The sequence below is a fragment of the Lytechinus pictus genome, chromosome 8 (genome assembly GCF_037042905.1).
Source record: "Lytechinus pictus isolate F3 Inbred chromosome 8, Lp3.0, whole genome shotgun sequence".
Taxonomy (NCBI): domain Eukaryota; kingdom Metazoa; phylum Echinodermata; class Echinoidea; order Temnopleuroida; family Toxopneustidae; genus Lytechinus; species Lytechinus pictus.
The window spans coordinates 5149880-5162110 of NC_087252.1; the positions used below are offsets into that span (position 1 = coordinate 5149880).

At 35.8% G+C, this 12231-nt stretch overlaps 1 protein-coding gene across 3 annotated transcripts in view; it reads right to left on the minus strand.

The window, feature by feature from the left end:
- Positions 1-839: 839 nt before the first annotated feature.
- The window catches only part of LOC129267453 (uncharacterized), a 96977-nt gene continuing 85585 nt past the window's right edge, over positions 840-12231 (minus strand). For all 3 annotated transcript variants that reach the window (XM_064103437.1, XM_064103439.1, XM_064103440.1), the window contains 6 exons: positions 10764-10872; positions 9833-9958; positions 9208-9273; positions 7737-7886; positions 6613-6762; positions 840-1482 (listed from right to left, as the gene is read on the minus strand). In XM_064103437.1, coding sequence (XP_063959507.1) covers positions 1235-1482; positions 6613-6762; positions 7737-7886; positions 9208-9273; positions 9833-9958; positions 10764-10872 — 849 coding nt within the window. In that variant the 3' untranslated portion in view covers positions 840-1234. The remainder of the gene's footprint in view (positions 1483-6612; positions 6763-7736; positions 7887-9207; positions 9274-9832; positions 9959-10763; positions 10873-12231) is intronic.

Sequence of the window (12231 nt, forward strand, 5' to 3'; positions counted from 1 at the left end):
GGACCACCAAATTTTTTTGACGAAAAAAAAGGTTATCAACCAAAATTAGGGGGGGGGGGACAAAAAGATTTTAGGGGGGGGGGGTCCACCTCAATTTAGGGGGGGGGGACGTAGAAAACAAATTGACAAGCAAAAAAAAAGGTTCTCAACTAAAAATCTAGGGGGGACCGTCCCCCACCTCAAATTTAGGGGGGAAAGGTCCCCCCCCCCCGCTTCCGCCGCCTAAGTAATTAATACGCTTATTATTTCGATATAGCGATATATTCTATTTTGTCAAGTCGATATGTCCACATGGCGAGATATGAAGTGTACAAGTCCCGGCGAGAATCCCGATATATCGCTATGTTGACATGTAACTTATTTAAGTCGACTTGGCAAGATAAAATATCTCGCCATGTTGACATATAACTTTTTATAAGTGGCAGGATAACGTATCGCGCCATGTCGTCAAGTCGATGGCATTTTAGAGGCTCCGTATGGCGTCTATAGAGGGTAAATTTCCGGGGGGGGGGGGGGTAACAGTCCCTGACGATAAAAATATGGGGATAATATTTTCCTTGATGTACATGTCAGGGGGCGATTGTCCTTTGGGTCATCGTTATAGAACCCCATGGACTCGTATCATTGGCCTTTTGACCTCTTGATGGCATTGGATCTCACTATATCCTGATCATAATTTTACACACACCGCGGACTATCGGACCCGCGGTCTATCGGACCCGCGGTCTATCGGACCCGCGGACTATCGGACCCGCGGTCTATCGGACCCGCGGTCTATCGGGCTGTAACCCTCGAGACTCTGCTGCAGGAACTTCTTTTATTTTAAGGATAATTTTTTTAACAGTGCATGGTCCTCCTTAAGTCGCTTTAATACGACACACCAAAGCTATATTACAATTCCAATGTGCAATTTTTGTCAATCAGGCCAAGGTTATCACATGGAGCTAGGTCTTTTAATGAACACTATCATTTTTCCTAAGTCACTATGCCATTATTCTAGAATTATTTTATATACATTTACTACCAATTCTAACCCTTTTACCATAAAAACCAAAGCGACAATGGAACACCCTCTCAATGACTTAGGACAAAACTGAGTTTTCTTTGATTTGAAAAATAAAGTTCTCGGCAACAGGGCCGAATTCGTCAGAGAAAAGGAAATAGTTTTCACAGTTTTACCCCAAAAGAATCATCAGAATATAGATCAGTACCCAATTCCCCCTCCCCTTAGTCCTCAATTCACATTAATAGTAGACAAATTATTTATTCCAGCCGTCTTGAGATTGCATTGCCCACTGACATGACTGAGTTTGCGGCCATTGCATTGAATATATATCGGAGAAGAATGCACACCTATTTTTGCAGAGATTTTCGTTTTCAGGTTGTCCACCGTCATATTCGGGTTCACCAGTAAAGGAAACATGCCTCCGTCGAAACTGCGAATGAGAATCTTCCAGGTATGGCAGTCGATTGTTTCACCTCCTGGGAGGAATAAGAGAAGCCGGAAAAATAACGAATTTGAACATAAATATCACTTTGGGTAACGTTAAAATTAGTTCGTATAGTCCGATAAAATGATCCCTCAAGTACATGTTTGTTTGCATTTATAAAAATACATGCCGAAGGATTCTGGAAGAAATTGCATTGTTGAGAAATTAGCAATATAATGGCATTAGGGCATGGAACTAGAGTAAGGTTAGGCCGAAGAATATAAAGTCACATTTGTTTTCTTCAAATTTATTTCGCAACATTTCCGCACTTCTGGTCGGGCTGGCTCCGATCCTGGCGGGTAAAATCTTTATATCAATTACTGCCGTCACCCCCATACACTGTAAAAACGCTGTTTAAAATTTAAGCACGTTGTTTAAGCCCTCGCTCTAACAACTTTTGTTTATTTTTTTAAACAACTGCTTAAACTTTTTAAACAACTTGTTTAAACAGTTTAAACAATTTGTTGTTAGAGTGACAGGCTTAAACAGCATGTTATTTTTTACTGTGTATAGGCCACTTCTCCCGCTTTTCAGCTCATTACTAAAAAAAAAAACATCATTTGAGGGAAAGCAGTTTCCTAATTCTATAAGAGGAAGGTTTAAAATTCGAGTCGTATTAAAAAAAAGTAAAATATTTTTATCAAGTTCTATGAAACTTCATGTCATTTCCCTGCACTTTCATATCCCGTCTTGTTTTGCGTCCTCAGTTTGAATTTTTTAATGACACTTAAAGTTTCTTAATCAGAATGGGTCAAAGAAATTATATATCACCCTTTTTAGAATAAAATTGCAATAAATCACATAAGTTTCAACCTTTTGCGCACTATTGTCCTTGTAATGAAATTTAAATCAATTGAGTGGACATCGGCTTATTTTTTTATGTTCGTGTCGATTTGTTTAGACGTCATGGGCTCGGGAATATTGCTAAAATTATATTGTTCGTTCCCTCATATCCATGGGTCGGGTCGTTTTAGGAGTGGCGCTGCTTTGGAGTGTGGAGTTTTCGTTTAAACCAGAGCAATTTTCGTTTTTAATAGTCTTTTCTTTTTGCTCAATGCCGATGAATATAGTTCAATTTATTTTTCATTTCCAATTAAAAATCACAATATAAACATTCATAAAAAACGGGCAAATGTAAGCCATATTCACGTGCATGTATCAAAAAAGTTTTCCACATAAAATATATTTGTATACAATAGGTTTTAAATTTTAAAATTTTAAACAACAGATGAAGTAGGGAAATTACAAAAACCCCAAAATAGAGTTTGTGTAGATAACCTCCCTTAAAGGAATTTGACAAAATATAATTGATATATTATAAAGATCTAAGAAACTTATTTGCCCGCAATCAAACACAAAATAAACTAAACCAAAGAAGAAAAAAAATCAAGTTCAAACAATGAAGGGGAACAAACAAAAACCAAACCAAACAAACCCTACACAAAAAGGTAAAAAGTGGAAAATAAATCTACACAAATTGAAGATTGATGCTCCTTGATACTTCTTTAAATTAATTCCTAATAGATGTTATATTACTTGGCAGGTCATTCCAAGCTGTTGGTGCTTTGTGACTAAATGAAAATAGCAAATATGATTTTTCCGCAAACATTCGTAATTCCGAAGCTTCGTTATTCCGAAGGTTCGGATATTCCGAAGGTTCGTTATTCCGAAGGTTCGTAATTCCGAAGGTTAGTTAGTCCGAAAACGAAATGAGGTTCGTAATTCCGAAAGTTCGTTAGTCTGAAAACGAAGTGAGGTTCGTAATTCCGAGGGTTCGTTAATCCGAAGACGAAATGAGGTTCGTAATTCCGATGGTTCGTTAGTTCGCAAACTAAATGATTAACGAACCTTATTTCGGTTTCGGACTAACGAACCTTCGGAACAACGAACCTTATTTCGTTTTCGGATTAACGAACCTTCGAAACAACGAACCTTAGTTCTTTTTCGGATTAACGAACCTTCGGAACATCGAACCTTATTTCGTTTTCGGATTATCGAACCTTCGGAATAACGAAGCTTCGGAATAACGCGACAAATGTTCGGATAAACAAACCCTTTTACGTTTTCGGATTAACGAACATCGAGGTAGAGGCAATTTACGTGTTTTGGAATTACAAACCTTCGGAATTACGAAGTATAACCAGTTATCATAAATGATAGTTAATTTCATTCCATGTATCATAGTTATGTACTGGGGTATCTAATGAAAGCATGCGATTGAGTAAACAAGGCAAAAACCAATAGTGTAACATTAAAGGGGAATCCAGCCTTTGCCATAAAATGTTGTGTTGGGAAAGAGAAAAATGAATTAAACAGAATGGTGAAAATTTGAAAGAAATTGGACAAGCACCAAGAAAGTAATAGCTGCTTTAAAATTGAGATCACTAATAGTATGTAGATTTCAAATTGGCAACTGGGTAAGTAAATTATGACAAGAGGCAAGAGGCAAGAGACAACTTTCCTATAGGCCATGTACTTCGTTATCAGGGATTTGTGGTTTTCCCCTAAGTACCCATACCCCTGAGGCAGTAATCTGAATATAACCCAGGTAGTATATAGTTTTATGTCCTCATGAAAGAAAAATATAATTTGAAATAAAACTTTTGGGAAAAATGACATTTTAGCCATAATATGTATTGGAATACATGGAAGAGTAGTCCTTGCCTTACATCACTATGACATCCCATATGTGGCCAATTTGAAGTTTCCATGGGTATAGTGACTACCAATATTTACAACTTTTAAAAATTCATAACTTTCTTGTTGTTTGTCCAATATTGTTCAAACTATCACCTATCAACTTGTCTGATTTTTGTTTTCCTTATAAAAACAAGTTTTTGTTTGGGTTGGGTTCCCCTTTAAGTAAGTTTATATCAGACCCTAAATTTTTTAAAGATCAAGTCTAACCAAAAATAAATGTTGATTTGAATGAAAAGTGAAAAAGCGTACTGCTGTAAATTTCATCAAAATTCGATGTGAAATAGACATGTTAAAGTTTTGCTTGTTTTTTTCTTTAAAAAAAAGTTATACGCACAACTCATTCACATGCTTTGAATTATACACTGTTACAGATGTGGCAATAGGAACACTACTAAACTATCAAATTTCAAAACGATGGTAATTCCTCATGATTAGTGAGAAATAAAACGTCGTTTCTCTGCACAGTGAGGAGAAAATTCGAATATTTCATATATCCCATTTCCCCTCCTCACCAGCGATAGGTTATACATTGGGAATCATAACGTACAATCTGGACTAACATGATCATGGCTGCTGTTCGGTATAAGCTTGTCTGAAGACTCCTCCCCAAGCATAATTTTCAAGTGGACTACCTCGAAAATATGCTAATGACAAAAATAAATGAAGGTAATTTATTTCCCCGAAATGACCGCCCTGTATTATTAGCATTGTTAATTTATATATAGCTTACAAGGGGGGGGGGGGGGGGGGCTTGGGTCCAGCTTTATGTCGTCAAAGTTCCACAACCAATCCAAAAGGAAAACAAGGAGAAAAATAAAGGAAATAAGACATGTAAAAAAGAAATAGAGGGGAGGGGGGGGGGGGTTATATTGCGGGTTTTATTGTTATGCGTCGATCTATCAAAATTACATTCTAAAAAGGTCAAAATTTCTGCTCAATCTTTTTCGCTCATTTCGCCACAGAACACGTTAATGCAATGTATGAGGTATGGACTGAATACATTGCCTTTAATATGGTAACCCATTTGCATGTCTTATGTAAATTTACATATTACATCATTTGCATGTCACTGAGGTGTGCATATAACTATTTTGTGAAAAATAAGCGAAACTTTAAAATGCCATAACTTTCTTATTTTACATCCGACTTTGATGAAATTTTCAGCTTATGCTAGTTTGATTTTTCTCTATTTATTCAAATCAACAATTTCTGGGATGGACGTGACCTTTAATCGCGACGATTTCATGTACAAAAATACTACTGGATGTACCAAATTTCGGACAACCTACCCCGTGCATACCTACATTATTATCATAATTTACTTCAGTCACTAGGCTCGCTGCGTCAAATTGTAGACGATCGAGGGGCATTTTCGAGGGTGCCTGGATGCTTAACGTGCCCCCCTGAGCCATTAAATGTGGCCCCTGAAATATGTTTAAACCCGATTGTGAGTCAAGAAATATCAGCTGTGGCACCTCGGTCGGGTAAGGCCTCCAGGAACCCTCCGAAATGCCCCTCGATCGTCTACAATTTGACGCAGCGAGCTTAGTGACTGAAGTAAATTATGATAATAATTTAGGTATGCACGGGGTAGGTTGTCCGAAACTTGGCACATCCAGTAGTATTTTTGTACATGAAATCGTCGCGATTACAAATCAAGTCAATCCCAGAAAAATTTTGATTTGAAATAAATAGAGAAAAATCAAATTAGCATAACGCTGAAAATTTCATAAAAAACGGAGGTAAAATAAGAAATTTATGGCATTTTAAAGTTTCGCTTATTTTTCACAAAGTAGTTATATGCACATCTCAGTGACATGTAAATGAGACAGTCGATGATGTCCATCACTCACTATTTCTTTTGTTTCTTAATGTTTGAATTATACAATTGTTACAGTTTGGTAACAAGGACCAACTTGACTGCACAATATAGTATTAAATAATGCTAATTCCACATGTTCTGGGAGGATTAATCGTTGTTTCACTTGACAATGAGAAAATTTGAAGATTTCATAAAATAAAAGACAAAAGAAATAGTGAGTGGATGACGTCATCAGTTTCCTCATTTGCATACCGACCATTACTTCCTTATTTTACATCCGATTTTGATGAAATGTTTAGTGTTATGCTTGTTAATTTTTTCCTCTCTTTATTCAAATAAACTTTCCATTTCAGACTTTCAACAGCAAATTGAGGCAAAATATAGAATAACATATTGTATTGGAAAGAGAGCCAGCTGGGAAGCACTAAATAGTTTTTGAATTTAACTTCAATTCCATTGAAGAAAAAAAATGGTTCAATTGTCTTCCAGAAAATTATATTTATGCCTTCGTCTTTTATTGTTGATCTTTATGATAAATATCTTCAATTTGTGATTGAGGGGTCTTTGATATCATATTCTGATTTGAAGACAGTGTCTTACCTTGAGTGTACAGCATCTCAACCTGATCATTTATAATCTTCTGCCAGTTTGATTCGATCTCAAGTTTTTCCTTTTCAAATAAAGCTCGATCTTCCTTTCTTTCGTTTTCCAATGATTCAATTTTCTGACTGAGTGTTGTCATGGCAAGCTCTGTATCACGAAACGATAAAGGATGTAAGTGATATTTTAGCGTTTTCACAATTTTATTTTTTTGGAGGGAGGGGGGGGGGGGATAATTTCTTCATACATTGTGATATCAATGCGCATATTGTAAATCATGAGCAGTATAGGATGCACATGTTCAGAAGAACATCCTTTTAGACCTTTTAGACCAGCCATGGATTAAGAAATCTGGGGTGAAGGATGATAATATAACTCACTTTATACGAGTTAGCTTTATCGAAATTTTGTTTCATGAATTGAATTTTATTGAATTTATTGATAAAGTCACCACTTCCATTAATAAAGGTTCTCATACTGTCGTTATTTACCTGGACTTCTCCAGGGCCTCCGATACTATCAATCATGAAATTATCATACATAAACTTTGTCATTATGGAGTAAGATGAAAGGCCTTGGAGTGGTTCATGAGTTACCTCACGCACCAATTTGCATTAGTAAATAATAGCAATTCGTCTACCATGTCTACTTTCCCAATAAGTTGTGGTGTCTCACAGGGTTGGATAGCCTTCTCGGTCAACTTATTTTTATTACTTATATTACTGATTCAATGATATTCAAAATACATCAAATTTCCTCTGTTTTATGATTTTCGATGACTACTTAAATAATTTATTTTCTTTTCCCGTGATGGGGTTAACCAACTCGTTAGGATTGTAAATTTTGAAGTAACAAATGACACAGACTCGATCAAGGCCAACAAACTTTTACTTGATCACCAGAAGACAAATTACATGTTCTTTAGTCACAAAATCAATATCAAAACATGTTTGACGTTGTAAAGAGTCTATAAACATGGCTCGAATTTTCCATACGTATTCATTTGGTAACGTTATTCCCAAATCAACTGCTGAGAGGAGACGTGGGATAATTATCATAGAATAACTATTTACATTACGTGATTAATAGGTGTTTCATATTCTGATTTGAAGAAAGTGTCTCACCTTGAGTTTTCAGCTTCTCGACCTGACCATGTAAAATCTTTTGCCACTTTGATTCGATCTCACGTTTTTCCTCTTCAAACGAAGCTTGATCTTCCTTTCTTACGTTTTCTAATGCTTCAATTTTCTGACTGAGTTTTATCGCGGTTAGCTCTGTAACAAGAAACAAGAAGGATAAGAGCTATAATTTTTGGTTTTCCCTACTTTTTTGGGTGTAAAATCAAATAATTGTGTCGTTTACCCGAGGGGCCTTAACCATGCAGTTATCTTAACTCCGTAGTTAAGTTAACAACTTGTTTATACCCTTGTATATTAGGTAACCCAAATAATTATTGTTGCAAAACCAAGACTCATGTGGACAAGCAATGTTATAGAGGGTTTAAGACGAGCACATAATTCGTCATTTGAATGCTGAATTGTAATGCTTAAATTAATGATGCTAGAATTATCTTCCGTTCACACGACTGAGGTGGCTTTGCAGTTATACGTTTCACACCGACAAGAGGAGTGGCTTCTTTTGGGTACCAAATCAATCACTCGTGCATAGCCAAAATGGCCAACCGAACAGAAAATAACACATTTTTTTGAAATGGTTGAAAGGTCACCGTAAAATCCGCCCCAGAATGACGTTTATACCCTTTTTACACAGGATTTTCTTATCCCCGGACTATCGCTAACCCCGTACTATCCTTAACCCCGTACTATTTTTTTTCCTTTTCACACATGCCAAATTGTTATTTCTATCCCCGGATAAGGAATGCTTGCTTTTCACACACGAAACTCGCTAACCCCGGACTAGTGGTTTTTGTCGATCATTCGTAGTCCAAGTACTTCACTCGTACCTTTTTTACACACGCTAAAATTTCCTTAACCCCGTACTATAGGTGGGGCCAAATTGCCATATAGCCCCACCTATAGTACGGGGTTAAGCTTAGCCCACTTTCGTTTTACACTAGCGATCTTAACCCCGTACTATCGCTCTTAGCACCGCAATTGCTGGGATAACCCTGCTTTTTTGCAGGGCCAAATAATCCCGTACTAAAGGTGGGGTTAGCCCACTTTGCAAAAATGCTGTGTAAAAAGAAAGTGGGCTAAGCTTAACCCCGTACTATAGGTGGGGCTAAATAGCAATTTAGCCCCACCTATAGTACGGGGTTAAGGAAATTTTAGCGTGTGTAACGTTTAGAAGGTCAAAGCATTCACGCGGCTGTTTCGCTACGTCAATCCAGGCGCGTAGCCTGGGGGGGGGGGGGCGGTCGCCCCCCAAAAACGTCCCAAAAAAGAAAAAAAAAAGAAGGGAAAAAAGAGAGGAGAAAAGGAAAAGCGAAGGGATGAAATGGGGGAAAGGTAGCTTTATGGGTTTTTCTTTTTATTCTTTATTTTTTCTCAAAAGAGAAACTCCTACACTCTTGCTTTAATATATGAAAATATATCAAAATGACTGAAGGTTAATAACCATTATCAAAACTTTTACCTTTTTGATCCGTCAAGGGTTGTGATTCTATATCGCCAAGTGGTGCTGGCTTTTGAATTTTCACAGCTGTAAATTAGATAAGTAAAAAAAGTATCATACTTCCTCCATATTTTTCATCGAATGAAATTTTGTACGCTACAAATCGTATGCAATTAATGATTACTGACAGAGTTAGAGGCAAATAGTAACATAGTTCTATGGTTTAATATCGAAGTCTCGAGTAAAAGGGTAATCGAATCTAAAATCAAATTATTTTACAAAGTGTGAAATAAATTAGGTAACATGAACAAATCTTCTATGAGAATATCATAGCAACATGATTTTTTCTCGTTCCTTCTGACAAACTGCACAAGTAGGCTGAAATCAAAATACCTTAATAAATCAATGTTTTGGTTACAATCATTTTGTATCATATGACACATTTAATACATATATTTTTTAAATATTAATAATATTACTAACTGATTATAATAGGATTATGACTATTAAGTCTACCGATGATAGTCAATAATGTGTAGATCATTATAATGAAATACATCATCATTCATAGACGATTTCCTTCTCTAAAACTAGGTATTTATTAGATAAAGAACTGCAAAGAAAAAAACAAAACCCAGATATATACCTCCTAATGGACCAGGGACTCCACATTTTTTGTAATATATCAGGCATGACACCAATAGGATAAGTAGAATGACAATAATAACGATGCTGGTGATAAGACCTCCGCTGATCCCACGATCATGAGAAACTGAGGGAACATAGAGATAAATATAAAGGTAAAGTGATAAATGGAAGGAAACATCGATATCATATACATTTTTCTTGTTATTCAATAAGTCGGGTTTATAGGTAGCCTTTATTTCAGGAGATATGTATTGATTGAATTAATTAGATGAGCCAGCGTCTATGAATGTTTTCGACGAAAATATGGCGCGATATAAATGATCTGGATCATCATTATGCTACTTATCTTTCGTAACGACAAACAGTGGCGTATAAATGGGGGAGGGGGCGCTTGCCCCCATCTTTTCAGGAGAAAAAGAGAAAAAGGAAACATAGAGTAACAGAAGGGAAGGGAAAGAAAAAAGGAAATGGGGAAGGGAAAATATGATATTATTTTCTGAATATTATGTCAAAATCTATCACAATTTTTCACAAGATATTTGTACTAAAAATGTCAAAAGTTTTGCTCACTCGCAACTACTTTTACTGTATGAATAATAATACATTTTGGCTATTTTTTCCTATCTTTTTATTCTTTTATTTATTCATTTATTATTATTTTTTTTGGTTGGGGGGGGGGGGGAACACTGGTTTTTGAAGAAAAAAAACCCGATAAAACTTGATTGATTGAAATAGACATTATCCACGACAATTATAATAAGAAAAATACATCTCAAAGCTCATAGAAACAAACCTTATGAATAGTAATGCGATTAGAAATTGTACGCAAATTTTTGTATTCTAATTTTTATGCCCGAAGCGCGCCATGAATTTTCGTAGTTTGTCAATTTCCCCCCATCCAAAATATGGATCGACGCCCATGTGCCTACCTGTTGTAAAATCACCCTCAATTATAGTAATTTTCATTGACGAGGTTCCTTTCACGGCATCTCCATTAGCTTCACAGGTATACTGTTTATCAAAATCAGCCTTAGTAACCTGTCAATTAGAATGCAACAAATGTACCTGAAAAATATTACAATGAAAAAAAGTATTGCGGCTCACACAGAGTACTGAGACTTTAACTTAATACAGAAGTGTTTAAGTTTCATATACCTAACGAGATGACGATACTTTTTTAGTCTGCTGGGCAAACCCTTCACTCGAGTTAAGGGTCTGAATGTTGTATTGGAACTGCAAGTTTTGTGTGTGCTAGTCTTTGCGTGGAGGCACACTTGTTGATCAAAGTTCCAATCAGGGTCTGCGCCTGCAGACTAATACTTTCCATTGCCATGTTGAATTACAGTTAGCGAATTAATATTTGTTGCAAAGTCGACTTTTAGAAATATAGTTGTTGCAGTGTCAATTTTTAAAGTATGGAATGCTGGAATGAGTTTAATACGAAATTTGTCAACATGCAAACATTTGACTTTTTCAAGTCGACTTGGCAAGATAGGGTAATTAAGTCAAGTTGCAATAATGTATTAGAAGTAGACTGAGTAAGGTCTACACATGTACCACGAAAGAAAAAAAACCAACAACATATTTTAGGTTTTAATTGTAAATTTTACAGCTAAATATTACATTTCATTTCGCATGCATGAGAGAAAATTTCATTTCATTGCAACTGTTACATTTTCCGTCAGTTCAAACAATAAAAACTAAATAATGTATAAAAAATATAATCCAATCAAATCTATCCCATCATCATGATCATAAAAGTAATTTGAATGAAAAGAGAAAAAATCAAATAAAAATAACCATACGAATCGGATTAAAATAAGAAAGTTCATTGGATTGAAATTTCGCTTAATATTTGTATTAAACAGTAAAGCACAACATGCATAATACCCAAATGAGAGACAACATACTTTTCTATTTGCTTTTTCAATATCATTATACAGTGTATTTCATTTATTGTAAATACACGTTTGATATGAAATAAAACGTTCTTTTACGTTCCTAAGAAATTCATCTGATTGGTAGAAACCAATTCAAACAAAGTTTCATCTTTTTACAATCAATTTTAGTTTCTAAGGGGTTTGCAGGGGAAATCACCAATTTCACTTTGAACAAGGATGAACTATTGGTTTCCTTAGATGTAGTGAGTCTGTTCGCTAACACTCCTACTGATCAGTTTTTCATTGCATGTTGTAAGAGACCGTCTCTTTAATGACATCACACTGAAAGAAAAGATTAAAATAAATGTTGACAATATTGTCAGGCTCCTAATTTTGTCCTCACAACCTATTTCAAAATTGATGGAACCATATATCGTCAGAAGTTTGGAATAGCTATGGGCAGTCCAGTCTCTTCCACCGTGTACAGCTTTTTTATGGAGAACTGTGGAAGTAGCAT